Consider the following 25,431-nt stretch of genomic DNA (forward strand, 5'->3'; position numbering starts at 1 on the left):
ATGTCTTCAACGCATATTTACGAAGATCAAGAGAACAGAGTGCCGGCCCAGAGGAGAGTTAAGAGAGAGGATCCGAGGTTAACTAGTAATGTTCCTAATAATACAAATAACACCAACAGAAGGGCAGTCCTAGGCGCCCTCAGCTCGAACATAAGGAAACAGCCGACTAGAGCAGCTAAACAGGTGAGTTAGGAATGCATACTGTGAGGAAACGTTTCAGTTTAGATTTCGTGCATGATTGTTTACATCGAGGTTTAAATCGCCATATTTATTTTTTTCATGTTGCTTGTGCCTAAAGTTTGGACCTATGTACATAATGGGTGAAAGCCTACTGTTTTAGTCAGATACTGCATTTACATGTATACTTCTCATTGTAATAACCGTATATTTGCATGCCTGTAGCCTGTGGCAGATTGATTATTGCACATAAAATTCCGACTGTATTAATGAAAAAAAGGCAATTATGAGGTTTGGGAAGCATACATACCCATACAGGGTATTAAGGCATGCGGTACATTCCTTATAAATTCCAAAGCAATTTAACTCAATTCCCTAGGTCTAAGTTTTTGTGTACATACACAGTATGCTTTGAACTTATAGTTCTAGGTGTAACCTGCGCATAGCTGCTCTTTACAAATGCCAAGGCGTGTTCACGTGCTTAGTAATGTGCTTTGTGTAAACAAATTATACAGAGTATATAATACATCCAGGGATGTAGTGTTCAGTGATGTGCATGCTTGTTTGTTTAATGGCTCAATTGTTCCATCGCTTATCCACATTTAACCTAAACATGAAGTCTTATGTTACCACTAGAGGGTTTTCTTCAGCGTAGGTAAGACCCCTCATAGCGAAGAGCCTAATGATATTGCTAGCCTTTCATTTCGAAAAATGAGCTGCGCGAATCTAGAGAGCGAGAATCCAGTGACTTCGTAGTGAAAGGGTTAACATGAAATTAACTAGTTATGAGCCCTTTTTTATTATGGCTTTGTGCTAATTGATTTGATTTTCCTTTTCTCAACATATTTTAGCTAGTTTAGGTTTAAATTTTCGTTTCCTACGCAGTGACTTGGCGAGCTGCAATATGTCACGTGAAGTCATTGTTTAGGCATACTTTAGGCCTCAGGTGGTCTGAATGTTGAATAGAATCTGGCTTTACTGAAAGGGCTTCGAATAATATACCTCCCTTCCAGTGGACGTGATTTTCTGTGGAGGAATTCAATCACGTTTGAAAGGAAGGTCAAAGAACTCCACGAGGACCAAATTTGAAAATTAAGCTATATACGGTCTCAACACTTTGATGTTGGGTATATATGAATCTATAATTATTTAGGAATAAGATTTTTGAAGGCATAATATCTACAAGAGAAGCAGCTGGGGCAACATTGCATTCAGTACAACAGTTTGAATCTCGTGTCAGCTGATCTGCCAGACCACCACCAAATGCTAATTTACCCTTCAGTGCATCAGTATTCCAGTCGTTTTTTGTTTTTTTTTTTAATAGGGTTTTGTTATAAAATTTGAGTAGCCTTTTTAATGACAGCAGCTCTAGGTAACTATGGTGCTAGAAATGTGAAAAGGGAGAGGGTTAACAACAGCTGATCTTGTCAACATGGCGGCGCAGCGGGAAATTTGAATTTGATTTCGCGCGTCTCCCTCCCTCCCCTCTTCTCCCCTGATCACCCCTACCCCCCGATGGGGATCGATTTACCCCCTTGGACCCGCCGGTCTTCTCTGCTGCTGTCTGGAGATAATTATACATTGCCAAGGTTGTTTGGATAGTACTGTATGTTACATTAAGATAAACACAGAAAAGGATGACAGATTTATATTCGTTCACTGAAATGTTTGTTGGTGTAAAAGTATAGAGTACATATACAGCAAAAGTAGGTGGTGGGTTGTACCAAACACTTTCAGCAAATAGGTACACATTGGTACTGTGTGGCTACAAAGTACATATATTGTACAACAACAAGGTATGTTTCAATTCAGAAGTAAAGACTGGTAAAGACATGATCACACTAAGGCATTTGCATATCATTATAACTTATCATGATATTGCATTACAATGTACAGTATATTAGTGCAGCATGTGTAGGCCTTCATGTATGTCATTATTTACAAAGAGGCTTGGTTTCAGGTACTTGGTTTTTTAGTTTCTAGTATTATATAGTTTAAAAGTAAACACTTGCTTTAATTAGATTTGGTCTATACTAGCTCAGTTTCTTGCACTTTTCAAGAGTGGATAGGTTTCACCAATAAATTGGTCCACATGTCCATTCATTAATCAGTTTGAACCATTAGAGTTTTATCCACAGGTCTGTCATACAACCTAAATATTGCTTCATCATCATTATTGCTGAAGACATTTGTGGATTTTTCCCATTCTGTCTTCTGTCAAATTACATAATGCCTGCCTTGTCTTATGATGCTCACATTCTTCACAGCTCAAATGGTACCTGGAGCAACAAGATGAATTGGTCTATTTGCTGCATTCACTCTTCATGTCCAGTTGAAACCATAGCATCCTAGTTCACACCTTACCCAACAATATTCATTAATGGTATCATGACATTGCCTCTCACATTCACCTTCAACCTTGCATTCCTTGCACCATTCTGTGACCATACCGTTGAAGCAGACACTATTTCCTATAATCAGTACTTACACTGTTTGGCAACCCACACATTCAAGTCTTACCCACAGCTTGCACTTATATCCTGCTGTTATCTATCCCCTCTTGCAGACTGTTATTCAGGGGATGACCATGCCAGAAGTCTCCAGGCTGCTCTGTCCTTCCCCATCTCTTTTGATCTCTCACCTAACCTGTTTCTAAGCCATATTTTGATCAGCTTTCTTCCATGTAACAGAAGGCTTCCTTTTCATCACAAATTACCACTCTTCACACACTCCCTTTATTTTCCAGCAATCTGTCAGCAGGTCCGTTGCAGTTCAGTTTTTTCCCTTCATCCACTCCCCAGCATCACACTATAAGCCCCATGCTGTATCCTATATAGCAGATCTTTAATGGCTTGAACACATTTTGATCAACCAAGACATCAAATACAATACAGATGTAGGTAGTAAGTTTTTAGGTATTTATTGGATAGCATGTGGAAGGCATTGGTTTAAACCAGACCTTTTTAAACTCAGATTCTCATAATGTCATTGTTTCATGACATGCTGCATTGCAATGTAGCTGTGTTATTAAGCAGGATATGTAGGCTTTCATTTAGTTGTTCACTAGTCTTGGTTGCAGCTTTTTTATTATCAAATGTCATCATTACTTGGGGGACATATGCACTGGAGATGGGGCTGGAGCTAACTGTGTGGCTAGTGTAAGGAGTGGATGGAGGACATTCAAGGAGCTGTTGCCTTTGCTAACATTGAGAGAGCTCTCCCTCTGTGCTAGGGGGTAAGCAGTGTGGTAGGAGTGTAATGCTATATGATACGAAGACCTGGGCAGTAAAGGAAGAGGATATTCAGGGGCTTAGATGTACAGAAATAAAGATTCGATAGATGTGTAGTGCATCCTTGAATCGAGGCTTGGGTGGCAAGGATTGGAACTGAACAGTTGAGGGGAAGGATGGGACCAGAATGTGTTGGTTGGTGTTGCAGTGAGGAGGGGTAGATTGAGATGGTCTGGGCACATTGAGAGGATGGAGGATGACTACTGGGTGTGGAAGATGAGGAGTGTGAATGTTGGGGGTAGAGTTGCAAAAGGCAAACCAAAAAAGACCTGGGATAAGGTCATAGGGTGTGACCTCAGGGATAAGGGACTAAATAGGGAGGTTGCCAGTGATCGAGCAGTATGGAGAGCTGCCATTAGGCTGACGCTTGCAGGCATGTTGGAGCCTTATAAATTGTACAGTATGAACAGTAGAATAAGTAATACTGTATTATTAGCCCTTTATTATTATTAATATTATGGTTAGGACTAAAGGATGTTGCTTCCAGCTAGGGTTGGATTCATACTAAGATTGAGAAGCAGGAATACCAAACAATAAAATCTTACATACATGGTATGAAATTGTTTACAAGTTTATCTCTCACCACTGAATATTTGAGAGCTCTGTTCCACCCACAGATTATAGTACGGTACTTAAATATAGCTCGATCTTCATATTCACTAATGATGATTGTGGAGTAGTACCACTCTGTCAGTTACCAGTATCTGATTAAAATATTACTTGTCATTTGATGCTCTTTACGTCCCTTATAGTCCATACTTGTATCTGCAGCAACAAGTTGAAATTGCCTGATTTCTGCACTCGATAATGTTACCTAGGGCCACTACAGTACAGTTCAGTAGTTCATGACATGGCATTTCACATAATGTTCCTCATAGACCTTTCATCATCATATGTCTACCCATTCTTTGACCATACCATTTAAACACACACACACCTCTCAACTTTGATTAGCAGCCACATACATATTGTATGTGTTATTTATTGTGTTCTTACAGTTTTCTAATTTAAGATGCACATACATTCCTCAAGACATATCAAATGCTCTCTCTCTCTCACCGACATCTTACCATCTCCTGGGAACTCCCACATAGGGGTTGGTGTCACAGAAATCTCCAGGTTATATACTCTTTCCCTCTAGATATCTTTTCCTTATTGTCCCATTTTTAACTGAAGTATATACCAATTAGTTTCATTCTCTGTAGCTGTCACTATCCCTCTTGCCACAGCACCACTTAACCTTGTTCACACACACTACCATCACTGCTCCAGCAGTCTGTCCATATGTCTACACTGCTTCAGTGTATTTGTGTACATTCACACCACAGCTCACTGCATCCCACTTGCTCAGTCCTTCACACCAGGTCTTTCATAAATTCTATTGTTGCCCATTGCATCTGGCTCATTCACCAGCTGCTGCTCTCAAGCGGCTGTGGGCATCTCCATGAATGTTTTAACCTTTCTCGCTTAGTGTTTAGTTTCACACCCATATGGATGATTTGATAAAAGTATTGTCCTTCAGTGCATTTTTCTCACTTCCAAACGGACCAGTCTCTCCTCCAGAACACTATTAATCCCATCAGTCTGATAATGTATTTTGAATTTTATTTTCCCTGATGTACCTTCAGATGGTTTTATTGATCAAATTGGAAGAGGTTAATGAAATCTAACCCCATCTTGGTAAATGATTTCTTCAAAGTTGACAGTCATCTGAAAGTAACAAGAGTGAACTGATGATATACATAATGATGGTACTGAAGAGGTTAATTTCTCCAATCACTCTTGACGTGTTCACTCACTTTCATCCTTGCTTCCATAGCCTCCTTACACATAACTGCTGCCAGGTATTAAAAATTCGATTGTGAGCTGATTTTGCATTCATTTTCTTGCAGCCTGGTTCCTTTGGCTTTGATGATCTTAATTATTTCATGGTAGACTGGCATCTGTAAGTTATTGTTGGTTCTTTTGCAGTTTTAGTGGTGTCCAAAATTTCAGGATCACAGTCACTGTGAATATATTTTCATTCTTTGTCATTGCACCAAGGATCTAAAATAATTCAGTTTGTTATTTTCTATTTATTAGCCTGCTACAATGTCAGTAGGCTAATCCATTAACAAAGTCACTGCTCTTGGCTACAACATCACTCATGAACATCCAAAAGTATTGGACTATGCTGCTGTACTGTACAGAGATTCAGTTATGGTAACTGTTAACGAGCAGTACTGAGTCATTTGCAGTGATCATATATATAATTTTCCTTATTTCACCATTCACTAGCAGGACCTCTACTGATTCATTCATGCTTATAGTGACCTCATAATCCCTTATTTAACACAAATCTGATTAAGTGGTTGATACCCTCTTTACTGCTGAAGTACAGACATGAAAAACAACTTGAAAAATGTAATATGCCCTCACTACAATGCAGCACCTCACACCACAGCACACCTATTCACCAAGTGCAATGCAATCTTGTAACAGGCAACCCGTCTTCAACAAAACCTCAGCAGGAGATCTCTGAGTCCCTGGCTGAACCGGGTAGTCTTTCATCCAGATGAGCCTGGAGCTACAGCAATGACATTAATACTCTTTGTGGCATTTGTCGGTTTTGCTTCCACACACTACACAGTGGTCTGGTTCAGTACATACATTCCATTATCTCTGCCTATTTACTGATTTGTAAGTTGTCCACATCCATAAATAAAATCTCTTGGTCATTACATGGTGCCCCAGGTCTTCCTGATCATACTGTATTGCAAATATTTTATCCACACATCTCCTGTTAGCTGCTGTTACTCTCCTTTTTATCATTGGTATGCCTTACTTTGTGAATTTCTAACCATGTACTTCACAACACTAGAGTTTTGTACTTCAGTCACCATTGCTTTTGTACACTACAAGGGGGAAAACTTCATTCATCAGGATCCCCCCCCCCCCATATATTCCACAGTTCATTGCACTATTTCTATTTAGCATCATCACTTACTTTGCCTTGGACATTCAAAAACCCTTGTTCCTTTTCTGTACTGCTAAACCATGGCTATTAAATTTTTTTGCTTTCACCCCCCACAAGTTTCTTCCACATAATTCTTCTTTCATTAATGTGATAATCATGATTACTTCATTATCCACAAGTAGAAGAGGAGGGTAGAATCCAGGAAAGTGCAAGCTTGAAAATAGAGCTACAGAATACTCAAACAAATAGGTCATGAATTATTCAGTTGTTAAGTTGAGTTATTCAGAATCTCCAGCTCAATCTCAAGGGAATCAGGGTCTCCCACATACTGTTCTTAAATACATGTGGAGTAGAAACTATTTCATTGACCACCAAATGAAAGAGTTGCAGTCCATGTCATGATACTGAAGAGGATGCCTTTGGTAGCACAGATATCCCACTGCCTGGTTATACAAACATCCTTCAACTCTCTTCCTATTCCTGGAGAGGAAGATATAGGCTACAGATAGGTAGCTTCAACCTGCAGTCCATTGGGTTTATATTTAGTTGAGCATGGGGTCACAAAAACAAGTCTGTTGCATGCACATCCATGCAGCCTATGTTTATCATTCACCCATATCTGTTCATCATTTCTTTTACTAGCCTAGTGTACATGTCTGTACTTTTCTCCCATTATCATGTTCACCATGTGACAGTGATCTTTGAAAGCACATCCTACCTTTAAACTAGTTTGTTTATGGTACTTGCCCGGGCGACCGAAGCCATTCCCAGGTTCTCGGGCCCCATGAGGGCCTAGGGGGGTGTGCGGTGGTTTGGCCCCATGCTCTTGTCCTCCTTCACTTTGACTGCCTCTAGGAGGTGGACCCACGACGAAGATGCCACCGCTTCAGGTACTACAGAGCACCTACACCAGAAAACCAAAGTCCTCAAAGTCAAGGATCATCTAGACATTAGAGGCACACAGATTCTTTCTGCAGCCTCCACAAACCAGCGCTATTAGTATACTACATGGCAGCACATCCACACACGCCAAGGAACATCAAAACAACACCCAGCACACGATATCATACACAAATACTGTCATCTCTTTCCCCTCACCTGCCTCAAACCAGCTTCCAGAAGCATATCCATGCTCAGATCACTCGCCACTCCATTCAGTCACTCAAAGACAACACATAGCTGCATGCACAGAGTCCTGATATCCACCCTTCTGAATCCTACATCCCGTATGAGGAGAGGGTCCACCTGGCCAGGCTGAGATGTGAATGTCATCCAGCTCTCTTGAGTTATCAGAAGAGACTGGATGACTTAGTCACTGATGCCTGTTCAGGATGCAGCACAACACCCCATACTATTAGGCACATTATGGAAGACTGCATTGCACACAGTCACCTGCACCAACAACACAACATACACTCCTTGAGAGCTCTGTGGGAAAGCCTCGGTCTTGGCCGTGGCCTTCCTTAGGGTCTTGGGGCTGTTTGGCCAGACTGCCTAGGGAATAACTACTACTACTAATTTGTTTATACCTTTTAGTCTTTCCAGATACAACATGTATATTACCTCTCGGCATGTCCAGACCATTTTGACGTAGTGTTTCACATCACTCTTATTTTTTATGCCATTTCTCTTGCAGGGTGTGAGCTATGAGACTGGTGTGCCACAACAGCATGAAGAGAGTGCATGCTCCTCTTCGTCTACATCCTCCTTGACTTCGTCATCCCAGCCCTCATTCACCATCCACCATGACCCAGTGCTTTGTCCACCTCAAGCGTCCTCTCTCACTTCTGCCCTGACCCGCCCACTCAGGGAGAGGAGAACCCGTCCATCGGATAGTGACAATGACACTGAAGAGGTTGAACTTGACCCCACTGTTACTTCACTACACAGGTCAGTAATGCTTCACTTGATTCTGTATAGCATTTTCCTTTTTCCATGATTTCATTGTTGTTACCTTAGGATTGTAGGTTGACACTATTTATTGTTCCCATTCAACTCCTTAGCTACTCTGTCCATATACCATTTGTCCACTTAATATAAACACAACAAGTAGACATCCATTCCATACTAAGCAGTAAGCATTTCCTTTAACTTCTCTTACACTATAGTACAGTACTACCCTCATGAAAAAAATGTAATGCAACCAACAACCACTAATTAATCACAAAAAAAATGCATAGAATCTTCCATGATTTTCCAGCTGATGCTACCAAAAGCTTGCTTCAAATCCGTTATTGCACTGTTCAGCCGTATTATTATTATTATTATTATTTGGCACCCCTTTTTAATGTGGCAGCGTCTGGATTGACTTTATCAGATAAGTCTGTGTGAAGCTACAGAACATGGTGAATGTTTTTTGGAGTACCCGATAGAGCCAGGATTCCGGGAGCTTGAATGAAGCGTGGCCCATTGGATTGGGCAAATTTGGGCTGTCTGGACATTGCAACTCCTCACCCTGGCCTAGGGTGGGAAAGGAGGTCTAGATGATGATATATATATATATATATATATATATATATATATATATACATACACACACACACACACACATACATACAGGTCCTCCCGTACTTACGAACGGGTAACGTTCCAAAAAACTGCATTTAATACACTTAACCGACTGAACATCATAGCCTTGCCAAGCCTACCAAGCCTTTTAAACATGCTTAGAACAATTACATTAGCCTACACTTGGGCAAAATCATTAACATAAAGCCTGTTTAATAATAAAGTGTTGAACATCTCATGTATCTCCATGAATATTTTGCTGGGAGTACAGATTCATAAGTCTGAAAATTTGTATGTTGACCGTTTGTAAGTAGGTGAGGACCCGTGCATATATATTTATCTACTGAGTGTGTGTGCTTGTGCGTGTGTGTGTATGTGGTTTGGTAGGTGGGGGCACTCACCATCCACTCATTGGATGTAGTGCTGCTCTTGGCTGTCTGCCCTTTCCTTTCCTCCATCCTTCTTTCCTTCCATCCTCTTCTGTCTTTCTTTCCTTCATTCTTTCCTCGTCCTTCTGCCTATGGGTGACTTTATACTCTCTCTTCTGTCTTTCCTTCGTTCATACCTCTTCCTTCTGCCTGTGAGCGACTCTGTGCTGAGTAACAAGCCAAATAGTTTCCTGTAGGCACACCAGGAAACCATTTACTACGCTGGGTGATAACCATATAACCAAATTTTGACGCCTGGTGGTTTAGTGGGTAATTATGGCACTCCAATCAGATTGAACCGGTAAAGGTTTATATCCTAGGGGTGGTTGGGGTTTATTGCTCATGTAATGCCACTCAGGGATGTGTGAGGCTGGTCACTTTCATCTTAAATGTCAGGACCAATTTGCTTAGCCCTGGCCTCCTGTATATATATATATCACACACATATATCATCATCATATATAATGTTTATATTTTTATTCAGATCCTCAGATAATGAGTCATGTAGCAGCAGTAGAGATGGTGATGGTGGTGGGGGGAGCAGCGAGGTGATGGAGATGAGTGTGTGCGATGATGACCTAATGGTTGTTGAGTCCTCCTCCACCAGCCCCCGTGAAGATATTTTACACAGTCGTTCTGATGATGTCTTTGATGTCCCGGAATATGCTGCTGACATCTACCAGTACTTGAGAGAAGCGGAGGTGAGGCACGGTGATAGTGGATGCTAATTGTTTCATTTCATTTATAAAGGCTCCAACATGCTTGCATGCGTCAGCCGTGGTCACCTAATGGCGGCTGACCAAGCTACTCGATCTCTGCCAGCCTCCCTATGCAGTTCCATACATCCATATGCTCGAGAGACTCACTAGCAAACTCAAACCTTTCATGCCTGACAATCTCCATATGCTCTCCCTGACACACTGCACACATGAAACCATCATTATCTCGCAGTTTACCTCTAATACCACATCTCTTATGCACCCACTTACCACAAACACTGCAAAAGATGGAATTACTTCCAACACCTTTGGGGCAAACAGCACATGGCCACTCTCCCTCTTCTTTGACAGTACAACCACCAACCCTAGATACCCTTTGTTTTTTATCTGCATTTACTCTCGAGTCTTTGTGCCCCCCCTACCATCTCACCACTTCCTAAATCTTTCCTCCGTCTCCCTTTCATTATCTGCAATCAACACCAAATCATTGGCATTCAACATCTCCCACGGGAGTCCATTTCTGAAGTCACATGATAGGGCTTCAAGCACCATTATAAACAACAAGGGGCTCAAGACTGACCCCTGATGCACAGCAACATTCACGGAAAATTCATCACACAAATGTCCATTCAGTTTCACTTGGGTACAAGCACCCACATGCTGGTACATAGCCATAACCACTCTAACCAGCCACTCCTCGATCCCAAACTTTCTCTTTGCCCACTTCACCACCTCCCTAGGGACTCAGTTAAAGGCCTTCTCCAAATCAAGAAAAAACAAAGCACATCCCTTTTCTTTCCTATATACTTTTCCTGAAGCTGTCGAATAGTGAATATTTATTGGGGAAATTAGAGATGTGATGTTCTCAAGAGTGTTTTTAAAGTTTTTGTTATTTCACTCCCCCCCCCCTCTCTCTCTCTCTTTTTTCATACATTACTGAGCTGTATACTGCATGTAGGTGCAGGAGGGATACCTTCATTTGGTGGCACCAATATTGTTGGGTACATCTGTCGCCCAGTTGTACCAGTGTTCCTCAACTCTTCCTGTTCCCCAAAGGGGTAATGGTGAACTGCTGGTGAAGGGCAACATTAACCTGTAGTGCATCATGTTCACAACAGGTAAATGTAGACCTACAACAGCCACTACAAATACTAGTACTTTACAGTATATACGGGCATGTAACACCTGTCTAGCAACAAACTCTCATCCCGTTTTTGTCCAGCTCTCTAATGCAAGAGTTAACTGTTACTCCCAGTCCTTCATGTATGCAACAGGTAACTCTGGAACTGCAACAGGCCATCTCTGGAACAGTCTCTCTATCTGTATTTCCTACTGTCTGTGACCTCCAGTCTCTCAGATGAAGTTGTTTTTTATTTTCTTGGAGGACAGGCTTCTCGCCTTTGATTCCTTCTTCCATGCATAATATATCTATCTGTCTATCTATCTATATACATACATACAGTAGTCCACCAATTATCCAATGTAATAGAGCCAAAGGCATGTCTGGGTGGTCCAGATAATGAAAAATATCCTCCCTGTTATACCCAGACCCTTTCTATACCTAACCCATTTGTACAATACCTCTGCTTACTTTGGGAGTATTTTTCTGTCATTCAGGCATATTTAGACATCAAAATATATAAGAATATCAAAAATAATTTTAAACACCAAGAAAACCATGCAAAAATAAAAAACATTGAAAACCAAAAAACACCCTACCTATACACTACTAAACCAAAAAACACCCTACCTATACACTACTGTATGTACAGTACCCCTCCTAATTTTGGTAGTGTTTTCTGGTTATTCTGCCATATTCAGATATCAGAACACGTAGGAATATCCAAAATAATTTTAAACACCAAGAAAGCCATTAAAAAGAAAAAAAAACTGTACACTACTATGTACAGTACCACTCCTAATTTTGACAGTTTTCATATCAGTCTGCCGTATTTATATGTAAAACACACATAGGAATATCCAAAATGCTAAACACCAAGAAAATTATGCAAAAAAAAAAAAATAAATAAATAAATACAGTAAAACAAAAAATACCTATAGTGTATGTACAGTACCCCTCCAAATTTTGGCAGTGTTTGCTGGTCATTCTACGACATAGAGACATTGGAATATGCATAGGCATGTCCATATTAATGCTGAACACCAATAAAACAGTTTATAAACAACAAAAATCCATTAAAAAAAAAAAACGGTTTGAAAATCCGTTATCATTGTGACACAAAAGCTGCTTCCGGGGCACACAAAAAGGATTCCATGGCCAAATATGCCACTGGAAATTTGTTATATTGGTATAAATGGTATACCATCACCTTTGCTGGTGTATCTTCTTTCTATCTTTTGCCAGACGCCACAATCCCGTAAGGGGTGGCCATTTGACTTTGAGTTATTTGTTTTATGGGGAGGGGCACTAATCCTCCACCAACCCACTTGTTGACACTTAGGGAGCACGTATGGTTTGGTTATATGGTTACCACCCAGCGTAGTAAATGGTTTCTTGGCTTACAGGAAACCATTTGGCTTGTCACTCAATGTAAAGCCACCTATAAAGGAAAGAAAAGCAATGAGAAGTGACAGGAAAGATGGGAGAAATATGAAGAGAGGAGGGCAGACACAGAAAAAGAATGATAAAGGCTAAGGGAGAAGTACGCAGCTCTACATCAAGTGAGTGGATGATGGTCGCCACCACCTACCACACACCTTTGCTGGTGTATATACTATGAAATAAGCTAATAAAAACACAGAAAACTGATGAGTAAAATAAAACTGCAGTGAGAATAAATGGTGTTCAAGAGTAAAACTTACCAGTACCTTCACATAACTTCCCATCATCTTAGTGCAAAATTTTGCCTGCATCTTGTAAGAGTTAAGCATATGTCTAGATGCAGAACTTCATGAACTTTCTCATGGATTTCACGGAAGAACTTTTATACGACCATTATTATTCGGATAAATAACCAAAAACTTCAAAAAGTCTTGGGTCAGTGCTTTCAGGGCAAAGGAGGGGAGGGAGTGAGGGGGGAGGCCTGGCTAGCAAGGAGGGGAGCATGGGAGGGTAAGGAGGGGGAAGAAGTGAGGCTGTGGGCTGGATTTGCACCATTCTGTCACAAGGCAGAAAGGTGCTTTCGCCTGACGTGTGGCTTATGGTCCGTCTTACACGCGCTTTGGCCATTGGGAAACACAGCTTCCGGTGACTGGGCAACTTTGGACGTTCAGTGTAGAGGCGGATGGGCACTTTCACCTGACTTGTGGCTTTTGTCTCTTAGATGCACGGTGGCAGTTTGGGAAGGGTAATCCCGGAGGCCGCACAACTTTGGACATTTGGTGGGGATGCTTACGGATGTTTTGACACCAGTTATGGGTTACAGTCGGTATCACTTGGGTGCTGGAGGTTCGTAGGGAGTGATCAGACCAACGCACAACTTTGACCGTTCAGTACAAGGGCGGACAGACATTTAGCTCAGCTTGTGGGTTACAGCCTATTTCCTCCACATGGCAAGATCCCAGCAGCCACAATACCAAATGTTTGAACATGTCGGTTGGCCAGCCAAAGTTCTTGGGGACTTTTTCATCCGGATAGTAGCAAGTAAATTTGGATAATGGTTTGATAGAGCCAAGGTTCAGTATCCGGATACTGCAAGTCTGGCTGAATGAGGGATTACTGTATGTTGTATGTATATATATATTAACAGAACCAAGGTTCAGTATCAGGATAATGAACAGGTCCGGATACTGTAAATCTGGATAAATGAGGGATCACTGTATGCCGTATGTGTGTTGTGTGTTTGTGTATGTATGTATATATATGTATATAATATATATATATATATATATATATATATATATATATATATATATATATATATATATATATACATACTGTGCATGCGTGTGGATTGGTGAAATGTTTCTACCGGTCTTATGATTGCAGTTGAAACGCAGGTAATTGATTTTTTAACCAGGTGAGGGTGTGGATGTGGTGGTGGCCATGAGATAAGTAACAGCTCAGGGACAAGTGTCAATTAGGGTGAGGAAAGTACAATAGCAAAAATTTGCATCAAGTTTCCGTATGATGAAAGCCTGTGACCTGGTAACACTGTACAGTATGACAGTTGATGAATGTGGTTGTCATTTATGCAATTAGTATTACTGACTTAGATTTCCAGTATGTAAAAGATTAACAGGTTCATATCATGCAAGGAACCAAAGTGAACAGTCTGCTGTCAGTGATTCATAAAACATTTATCTGATGTGGCAATCTGTTATCTAAGTCTTTGACATGTGTTTCTGTGAGAGTATTTATTACATCCTTATTAGGCCATTTGGTCAGCTTTCCTCATGCCCCACAGTTGACTAGAACCATAAGATAATTGATATTGTTTGAGGCACCAGTCTTAAGACTTCAGTTGAAATACAGGGCAATTATTTTAATTAACCATGTGTAAATTTGTTTCTGGATGTTTTACAGTTAGGGCACAAGTTATAAAAGGGCTGCCATAAGTTTATGCTGCAGTGGTATATTATCACAGTCATCATCATCCTACAATAGCATCTTTTCCAGCCAGAGAATGGGGTGAGGTAGGGTCCAGAGAACAAGAAAAAACATGGAGTGAGAACTGTCGGTAGCATGACCAGTCAATGGACCACATTATGACTCACCATGCAAGCCCTGTTCATTGTTTGAGTTTTCTGATCCCCACCCAGGTCTGTCACAAGCCACGAGCCAATTACATGTCAAAGCAAACCGACATCACAGCCAGCATGCGGTGGATTCTGGTGGACTGGTTGGTGGAGGTGGCCGAGGAGTATAGCCTACACACGGAGACACTCTACCTGGCTGTCTCATATATTGACAGATTTCTGTCCCACATGTCCGTCAAGAGGGACAAACTCCAGCTAGTCGGCACCACCGCCATGTTTATAGCTGCGTAAGCATGTATTATAAGTACAAAAATAAACATTTTCAGGAAGTTGCATTGAAAAAGACCTTGATGTTTGGCTGAGGTGTACAGTATTTTGTATTTAATATGTTTATAGTTCTCATTATTGCATAAGTTAAAGTGAAACAACTTTCTAGCTGGATGTTTTGCGAGTTCATGTGGTACAGTTTTTCCATCTTGATATATTAGGAGTTAAGCCCCTTGAATCTGGTGACATATTCTTCAGCTAGTTTAATTTTGCTGCTATCAGATATCAGCCAAGCAAGGATTTCTATTTGTGTGATGATGAAAGCTGGAACTAATATCCCTTCAATTCAGAAATCTCTCTTGGCTGAACAAAATTGTCCAATAGTAGCATGAATGTTGTGGTAAAAACAACTGTTTGTGATGCACAGTGAGCATTGTTTCTCATCTTAGTCCTGTGCATTATGTGCTTGTGCATCATGAATTGTTTGTTTTAGCTAGTTTCTTTATTCCTAAGAAAACTAGGAATTTAGATCTCCAGTGCACAGTAGCATAGAATGTTGATCCTTTTGTGGTAACTTTAACTTTCATTCCTCTAGACTGCACAGTTCATTCTGTTTTTCCTGCACAGTGGCTCTGTACCTTATCGGTAATGTTACTCAAGGACTCACTGGACGATCTGGTGATGATAGTTGAGTTAAACTAAGCCTGGTATTTCTCACCCACACCTTGCTTCATTCCCCATGCAACAGATACAAAGAGATGTACCCTCCAGATGTGAGCCAGTTTCCTTACATCACTGACCTGTTTAAAGTCTTGACGCTGCATGATGTTAGTTGATTTTTTATAGGTAAAGTAAGCCTGGGATGCCTCACCCACACCATCCTTCCTTTTTCCTTCCCCCTGCAGCAAATATGAAGAGATCTACCCCCCAGATGTGGGCCAGTTTGCTTACATCACCGACAACACATACAAAGTTGGCCAGATCTTGCGCATGGAACACCTCATTCTCAAAGTCCTGAGCTTTGATATGGCCGTCCCCACAGCACACCTCTTTGTTAATAAATTTGCCCGCATGTGCAAAGCTTCTGAGGAAACAACCAACCTTGCTTTGGTGAGTGTCAAAGGCATTGGTTTAGGTTTATGATGCATTCAAGGTGGAAAGTGTTCAGTGTTGTACTTTATGAAGTTTACTTTTCATCATCATCCGGACCTACTTTCCCACCCTAGGGCAGGGTGAGGAATAACAAAGTCCAGACAGCCCAAGTTTGCCCAGTTCAATGGTCCATGCTTCCATTCACTCATCATTCAAGCCAAAAGAATCCTGGCTGTATCTGTTACACCAAAAAACTTTCACCACATTTTGCCACTTCACATAAACGTATTTGATAGAGTCAGTCCGAACGCTGTCACATTAAGAAGGGGTGCCAAATCCCTGATCATGCACTTCCTCTCATGACATTCATCTAGCTAGCTTGATCTCTTGTCAGTCTCCTTGCCTCACCGACTTCCACACCCTTCTTCCTCATACACTCATCCACCATATCCCTCCATCTTCTCCTTGGCCTACCTCGCCTCCTTCCTCCTTCATATACCTTTATCATCACTATTGTTATCCATTCTCTCCACTTGACCATACCATCTCAGTACACTCCCTTCATTTCTGATATCCACAGACTTCCTCACTCCGCATCTTTCACGAATCACTTTAGTTTACAGTCATCCCTTAACATCCGCAGTTTTAACATATATGGTTTTGAATATCCACGGATGGCTACAGAAAAAAAAAATCTCATTGAACTCTGCTGACACTGTAACATTATCCCAGGCACAGTTTGTGGCTGTTTTAGTGCAGTAATGGCATTATCCAGTGAATGAAATACACTAACACTCTTCCTTTTGGAGGGAGCTGGGATGAACACAGTAGTCAGAAGAGGCCATGCAGAACACTATTCATTATTTTTAACTTTTAATGTTCTTGTATTAAATAAAATGGTTGTAAACATGTACATAGGGTTTTTCTTTAGTTATATAAGGAAATGCGGGGTCCAGAGGTGTTTTTAAGGGGGGACAGCAAGTATCCGTGGATTTTTAACATTCATGGGTGTCTCTGTTACCTAACCCCCGTGGATGTTGAGTGATGACTGCACTTTGTATCCTATCCACTCTCTGTACTCCACATACATTCCTCAGCGGTCCTATCTCCACAGCTCTCACTCTTGGTTTTTTCTTTTCATGCCACACCATAGTCTCGCATCCAAATGTTAAAGTTGGCACTGACACTCCTTCATGTAAGCCTTGGGCAGCTGCAACACTCAAACCTCTGTTTCTTATCAAGGCCTTCAGAGCACCAACCACTTTCCTTCCTTGTGTCACTCTATTTTCCACTTCTTTTGCACATTTTCCTCTTTTCTATCACTTTGAACTCTCTCACCAATTCCAGTCTCTCTCCATTCACTGTAACATCACACTGGGAGTCACCTTTTCTCTCTCGATTACCATCACTTTATTCATTTCTACATTTACTCTCAAGGCATGAAGCCTCTGCACTAGTGTAGCAAGTTCTTGTCTGGTATTTGCAAGTAGCACTGCATCATCACCATGCAACAAATTTGAGATATCCATCACCATTCATTACCAACACCATCCCTCCCTCCACTTCTCATGTTTTTACTTCTCTCATCACTCCATCTGTTTATATATTGAACAACCACGGGGACGTCACACAACCTTGTCGCACACGCACACTGATGGTGAACCATTCACTTAAATGCCCATTTACCCTTAAACATGCCTCACTACCATCATAAAAACTGATGGCACCTAGCAACTTACCATCTACACCGTACATGCGCAAAACCTTCCACAATCCTTCTCTGTCTACTTTGTCGTATGCTTTTTCCAGATCCATAAATGTCATAAACACTTTGTGGTCTTTCTCACTGGCCTTCTCCACCATCTGTCTCACTGCAAATATTTGATCCACACATCCTTTGCCACTTGTAAAGCCATCCTGTTCATCACTCACTAGGACATCTGATATCTCTCTTACTTTGTCTCTAATAATTCTTCCATATACCTTCCCTACCACACTCAATAAACTTATATCACCATAATTCTTTCACTCACATCACTCACCTTTATTTTTGTACAGGGGTACATTCACAGCCTTTTTTCACTCTGCTGGCACAGCTTCACTCATCCATGCCTTCTTACTTATCTCCAACAAGCACTTCATTCCACTCTCTCCACTACACTTAATCATCTCTGCATACACCTCATCGACCCCAGCTGCTTTCCTATTTTTCAGCTGCTTCACGGCGTTCTTCACCTGTGCAAGTGTCACATATCCTGGCACTGCATTCCTTCTCTGCACACCCCCAAAACCAGTCATGTTTACAGCTGCTCTGCTCTCTATTCCCATTCACCAGGCTTTCAAAATATTCTTTCCAACTGGTTCTTACTTCATCCCCATGGGTTAATAATCTACCAGTTACATTCTTCACACTTTCATATTTCCTTCTGCTGTCACTTCTATATTTCCACACCTCTTTTCAGAATAACTTTCTAAATTCGAAGTAATTTGCATTCATTTTTCTTCCCAAATCATCATTTACCTCCTTTTTCCACTTCACTAGTCTCATTATGTGCTGCTTGCTCTCAACATGTTCAGTTCTTATTTCAGTTAAACCCATGTCCTTTAACCACTTGAGCCACTTCTTCGTTCTTTATTCCACTGCTCTCTCAGCCTCCTAATCCCACTATGCCATACCTTCTTTGTTGTTACTCTTGCCACACCACATGCCTCTGTAGCATTCCTAACTAAGCAATCCCTCTATGCATTCCACAGGCTGCCCAGATCCATTTCATTCCAGTTCACTGATTCCAGCTCCTCCCCTACTTTGGTCCCATATTCATCTGCCACTTCTTTGATCCTCAGCTTCTCGACTTTCAAGTCTTTCTCCCTGACTGGTCCTGGTCCACCTCACTCCTCTCAGCTTGATGTTGCATACCACAATCATATGATCTGACAGACCTCCACATCATCCTCTCACGGCCCTTGTAGCAGCAGCCTTTACAGCAATGTTCTTCGATATGTAAAGAAACCAATGATTCAGATATGACTGCAATGTTTCATCCATCTCACATGCTAAATCTTTGCAATCATTTGTAGGGGTTGGTCTGTGCACTTTTGCTTTTCCTTTTCCAGTTTTTGCTTGTAGTTGTCCAAGATAATTAATGGCACCTCACTTCTAGATGAACTTTTCTGATGGTACCACAAACGTACTTTATGAAAGATATATGTCTACTCCTCAGTTCCTAGCGGAAGTGACGATGCTAGACTGTGATCCCTTCCTCCGGTTTTTGCCCTCCATGATTGCTGCTTCTGCAGTTGCCCTTGCCAACCACACTCAGGTATGTTATTGCCGGGAAAGTACAGTATTTCAGAACAGAACATACATTGTGTTTAGAGTGTTGATGATTATACCATTCCCATGGGAACTGAGTATCTATCTCAGCAGGTCTTCTTATCTGTTTATATGGAATCTTGAAATTTGGTCATTTGCTTGTCAAAGAGAAGTTTGTAAGGCTGAGCTGTCTCACTCACAGCTTTTGAGACTGGTTTCTGGTTTGTGGGGGACTATACAAATCAAATTGTGAAGCATTTCTCTTGTTGATAATTTTGTTTCTGGTTTGTGGGGACTATACAAAACAAATTCTGAAGCATTTTTCTTATTCATAATGTATCAGGTGAGTTTTTAAAAAATTTTGGATAACAGTATTATATAAACCTCAGACTTCAGTTATTCTGTGATGTTAGCCTGTGGACAGAGGGATATGGTAGCAATGAGTCCATTGCTAGGTGGCAGTAGATTGGACCCACCAACCTTTTGCCATGATGTTAAGTGCAGTGATATCTGGCAGTGGATAACGAAGTGAATGGGGGGGATCTAACTAGAGTCAGCCAGTCCATCCACTCTTTCTTGCAGATTCCAGTATAGTATTTTGATCACAAGTTATCCAGTATATTCACAAGCTACATGAGTGATTGAATTTAAGAACTTCCAAGAAGTTAGCCTCTACTTCATTGAAGTCTTATGGATTATGAGCTAAAAGACAAACTGGTGTGGAAATATCCTAACTGATTTTAAACATTTTATTGATTCCAACCTCTTATGTTTGAAAAGTCTTCCATGTGGTGAATGAAATTGGTGGCAGGAAGAAAAAAGACATATGGGTGAATGGGTTAATATGTAAAATAACGTGTAGTACAGTATATGGAATTATTGTTATAACACCATACCTTTGATTTTGCATTCACCAGCATTGATTTTTGCCTAGGGTCGACCAGCGTGGCCACAAGAGATGGTGACTGGGACAGGATACACCCTTGGAGACCTGCGGGAGTGCTACGTCAATATCTACAGAGCCTTCTCCAGGGTTCATGAGCCACAACAGCATGCCATCAGGGACAAGTACCGTGCATCTAAGTAAGTTATTACTGTTTTAAAGGAAGATTACAGGCAGCCAGTACATCAAGGATATATCCAGGGGCACCTATTGTGCCTGTAATTTTGTTCTTGCTGTTTTATGGATAAAGATCTACCTATCCATCTATTGCCAGACGCCTCAATCCTGTACGGGATGGCCACAAACAAATCGCCTCCACATCACCCTGTCCCCCGATATTTCACTTCCCTGCTCCCAACTCACACACCCCTCTCTCATATACCTCCCCATCTCATCCTTGGCCTCCCCCTCCCTCTCCCTCCCTCCACCTCACTCACATACACTCTCCTTGTCAGTCTCACCCTCCATCCTCTCCACATGGCCAAACCACCTCAGTGTGTTTCTCCTAACGCTTCCTATCACATCCACATCCACACCACAATGCTCCTTTATATCCTCATTTGTCAGCCTGTCTCTCCATGTGACTCCACAGGCTCCTCTTAAATAACTTATTTCCACTGCTCTCACTCTTGACTTGTGTCCTTCCAACAACGTCCAAGCTTCACTTCCATACATTAGAGTTGTTATCGCAATGCTGTCATGTAGTAACTTTTTCATTTCCATGCATACTTCCCTGTTTCTTATCACTGTATTCAAGGAACCAGCAACCTTTCTTCCTTGTTGTACCCTTTCAAGCACTTCACCCTCCATCCTTACTCATCAGACTACCCAAGTACCTGTACTTAAACGTACTCACATTTTCCATTTCCTCACCATCCAACCTCACTGTACATTCACTGACTTCACCTCTCTCAAAGACCATCACTTTACTCTTCTCTACATTCACCTTTAGATTCCGTTTCTTACACACTCTCCCAAACACATCCACCAAGCCTTGCAGCTCTCCTTCGTCTTCACTCAACAACACAATATCATCTGCAAACAACAGTACAGGGAGTTTCCAAACACTACCCTCTCTCACCAGGGCCACTCCAGCATTCACAGCCCTACCTTGTACTTCTTTTATTACCCCATCCATGTACAGATTGAACAACCATGGAGACATGACACATCCCTGTTTTAACCCAACCTTCAAAGAGAAAAATTCACTCAGTTCACCATCGACAGTCACTGCAGCCTTCGCACCATCATACATACTCTTCACAGCATTCAACAACTTCCCATCTACTCCATATATTCTTCATACTTTCCACAGTCCTTGTCTATCCACCCTGTCATGTGCTTTTTCCAAATCCATGAAAGCTGTATACAACTTCTTTCCCTTCTCTAGAAACTTTTCCACTAAAGATCTAAGAATGAATATTCCCTTCCTAATGTCTCCCTGTTCTTCAACTAATTCCTCTGTTCTTTCCCCAACTCTGTCAATAAGTATTCTACCATACACTTTTCCTATTACACTAAGAAGACAAATGCCCCTATGATTACCACACACTTCTTTTTCCCCTTTTCCTTTGTACAAGGGAACAATTATACCTGACTTCCAATCCTCCGGGACTCTACCTTCCTCCCAGGCCAATCTTCACATCTTCCATATCCTTTCTACTACTATCTCTCCCCCATGCTTCAGCATATCACCACACACCCTATCAATTCCTGGGGCTTTCCCCAATTTGACTTCTTCATTGCTTCCACTTCTGTCCTACTGATTTCTTCCTGTCTTCTCACCTCCCTCCTCCTCCCAGCCATTCCCCAGCCACTTATACTCACAGTACTTCCATCCTCTATGTTCAGCAATTCCTTAAAGTGTTCTCTCCATCTGCTTACTTTTTCTCCCTTCTCCTCTAGTAATCTACCGTTTTTATCTTTCACTCCCCTGCTAACTTCAGTGCCACCCTGTCTTACTCTCTTCACCTCTTTCCAGAACATTTCCTTACAGTCCCTCCACTTTACACTCAAATTCCTTCCAAATTCCTCATCCACTCTCTTCTTACTCTCTCTTACTAATCTTTTCACCTCTCTCTTCCTTTCTACATATAACTCTCTCTTCTGCCTCTCAACTTCTTCCACGCCCCTATTTCTCATCCATTCATTATATCTTTCTCCTTTTGTGCCACAGCCTGTCTCACCTCTTCATTCCACGACACTGTTCCTTGCACCCCTCTCCGTCTACTTTTCACCCCACACACATCACATGCTGCACGTATTTCTTCTGTGAATATCCTGCACACACCTTCCATGTCCCCCATCAGCTCCAATTCATATTAACCCAATCATTCCTCCACCTCTTTCTTATATTCTGCCTTTTTCTCATCTTCTTGAAACCTTTCCACTCTCCTTGCAACTACTTCTTCCCGTCCTTCCCTTCTTTTATTTCTCCATCTTATTTGGATTTTGATTCTGGCCACCACCAAGTAGTGGTCAGAAAGTCCACTCCCCCAGCCTCTATAAGCTCTTGCATCCATTACACGTCTTTGCATCCTTTCATCCACACACACATAATCATTCATTGCCTTCCGTTCATTCAGTTCACCACCCACTCTTCTCATCACTTGCCATGTATACCTGTGGATCATTTTGTGCCTGAGAGGGTATTGGCTATCACCAACCCCCTCCCGGCACAAATGTCCACTAATGCACTGCCATTCTCATCTATGTCAGCAGGCACACCCCACTCACCAACTATTCCATCCACCTTCACATTCATATCACCGATCAAAAACACTCTTTCATTCCTTCCAAACTTTTCCATGCACACTTCCACATTTGTCCAGAACTCTTCTCTCACTCTGCTTGCACGATTTGGCATTGTCGCATACACTTACACAATCGCCTACATTTGTATTCCAACTTTCAATCTTACCCACACAATCCTTGGCCCAACTGATCCATACTCTCTTATGTTCTTCTTCCATCTTTTACTCACAACAATACACACTCATTTTGCCCTCTTATTCTCACCTACTTCTGCACATATACCCCATCCATACTCCCATTCTCTCACACTCTCTCCTCCCCATTTAGTTTCAGTTACTCCACATACATCCACTTTCGCACCCTCAAGCACCTGGACAATCTCTCTCTCTTTCACCTCGTCATTCGCACCCCTTACATTCCATGTTGCGATCTGTAGCATGTCCATTGTCCGGTCCTGGGTTGTCATCTTTTGGTCAGTCCTTGTCTGAGGCTTCTTGTTTGTCTTTTTAGTTGGCTGTTTTCCGGGGAGGGGCACTAACCCTCTGCCAACCCTTTTAGTTGCCTCATATGACAAGCAGGGATACTGGGGGAATATTCTTGAAAACCCCCCCTACCCCCAGGGTAGATTACTGGCAATATAAATATGGGATTTGTTACAAAACATTGCAACTTTTCCATTCACTTGGTACTCTAAAATGTGGATGCAGTATCTGGTAATTTGGCATTGTAGGTAGCACTGGACCTTAAATAGGCAGTTTTTCTGTAATGTTTTGTGGACTAAATGGCAGCAAACTATAAAATAGCAAGTACATAATGCATGCTTGACCTGCCGTGGGTGTGGTAGCCAAAACACCCCCTCAGATCATGCTTCCATACCTGAAATTTTGGAATATCCTTTACTGGTGTCTGTTGAGTGTGCAAAGTTTTGTTAAATACATTTGTTTTGTTTGAAACATACGTAGTCAGCACTAGTAGTTCCGTATGACGAGGACTTTATTTTATTCTTATATTCATGATATAAAAAAAAAAAAAAGGAAAGAAAGAAAAAAAAGAAAGTGTGGTGAAGACCATGACTTTTATGAAACTGGTCATGAAAGACCATTTTATTGAACAGTAATCTCTATTATATCACATCAGATCTTTGACAATGCATGGCTGTAACACAGATCTTTATTCAAAGAGGCAAGAGTCCTCAGAGGGAAAGAAAAAACTTCAGCTGCTGATAATTTCTATTATTAACTTGTCTTAACTGGTAAGTGAATGTGTGTTTGACCCATTTCATTAGGCATGCTGTTGAATATTTCTTCCTATAATATGTTTATCTTCTCTCTACACCCTACCTCACCTCATCTTTACATGGGGAAAAAGGGCAGAGATGCTGATGGTGATAAGCAACACATTTTTAAAAGTAATATTATTCTGACCTTTGTCAGAATAGTATTGTACATTGTCATGGCATTGCATATGTCGAATCAGTGTTTTGTGTCAGCTGTTTCATTTAATGGAGCATTGGGTTGTCTGAAATAGTCTTTGTAGATGCTGGAATATGTGAAGGTCACATAAGTGAGGTAGAGTCTAGAAAACAAGGAAAATGAAAAACATGAAAGAGGGAGTACTGATTAACAGCATGCCTAGTAAAAAAGGTCCACACACTCCTTCACTTACCATTTGAGACCATGGAATCCTGTCCCCACCTCACAGGCATGACTATCTATACATAAGTGTTTCATATCACCCATCAGATCCAAAGACTGCCAAGCTAAAGGAGGATGCAAAACATCTGTCTTGCACTCCTCCATACAGAATAACTCTTTTGTCCACATACTTCCTTAATCCATAGCTTTCATGAATATCATTTTTCATCTCATCCAATGTCTGCACTCAACACTCATTTCTCATTGTCTCCATTTTTCCATTGATCTTTCTTTTAGACTTCATTTTCATGCCACATCAGTCTCGCACACATTTGTTAAGACATCCATCCGTCTTCCAATCCTGTGTTGCCCCATGAGAGTGTAGGAACATTTGTTAATATAGGCACTAAAACTTCATGCAGTTCTCTTGCAGTTGCCAAATTATCAAGACTTGATTTCCCCAGATGGAGTGGAGTATCTCATCTCAGTCCACGTCAGAGCTTCCCTTGGTGAGACTGGGGGGACAGCATTCCCGGGAGAACAAAAATCCTCCCATGTACAAAGCACTGCAGGGACCCCGAAGACAGGTCCCTGATGTCCAAGAGCACATTTGATGCTGGACATAACAAGAGCGCTGATTAGGGCACTGACTGGGTTGTGTTAGGAGTTTTTAAGGATGCAAGGATCTGCT

The 25,431-nt window shown here is 41.4% G+C and overlaps 1 protein-coding gene across 1 annotated transcript; it reads left to right on the forward strand.

Moving 5' to 3' along the window:
• On the forward strand, window positions 1-25,431 carry LOC145407223 (G2/mitotic-specific cyclin-A-like). The gene is made up of 8 exons (XM_080278259.1): window positions 1-183; window positions 8,060-8,313; window positions 9,844-10,060; window positions 14,801-15,024; window positions 15,910-16,114; window positions 19,318-19,416; window positions 20,344-20,492; window positions 25,205-25,431. The coding sequence occupies exons 1-8, from the start codon at window positions 1-3 to the stop codon at window positions 25,251-25,253; spliced, it is 1,380 nt and encodes a 459-aa protein (XP_080134385.1). The 3' UTR covers window positions 25,254-25,431.

Source organism: Coenobita brevimanus, chromosome 72 (assembly GCF_032717465.1).
Source record: "Coenobita brevimanus isolate Jiangsu-jjx chromosome 72, ASM3271746v2, whole genome shotgun sequence".
In the NCBI taxonomy this organism is placed as follows: Eukaryota; Metazoa; Arthropoda; class Malacostraca; order Decapoda; family Coenobitidae; genus Coenobita; species Coenobita brevimanus.

Bases quoted from the DNA above. Each gene is read 5' to 3' on its own strand.
- LOC145407223 (XM_080278259.1), top strand. From the start codon at position 1: ATGTCTTCAACGCATATTTACGAAGATCAAGAGAACAGAGTGCCGGCC. The intron at 184-8,059 runs GTGAGTTAGGAA...TTTCTCTTGCAG, and splicing joins CGACTAGAGCAGCTAAACAG to GGTGTGAGCTATGAGACTGG. The intron at 15,025-15,909 runs GTAAGCATGTAT...TTCCCCCTGCAG, and splicing joins ACCGCCATGTTTATAGCTGC to CAAATATGAAGAGATCTACC.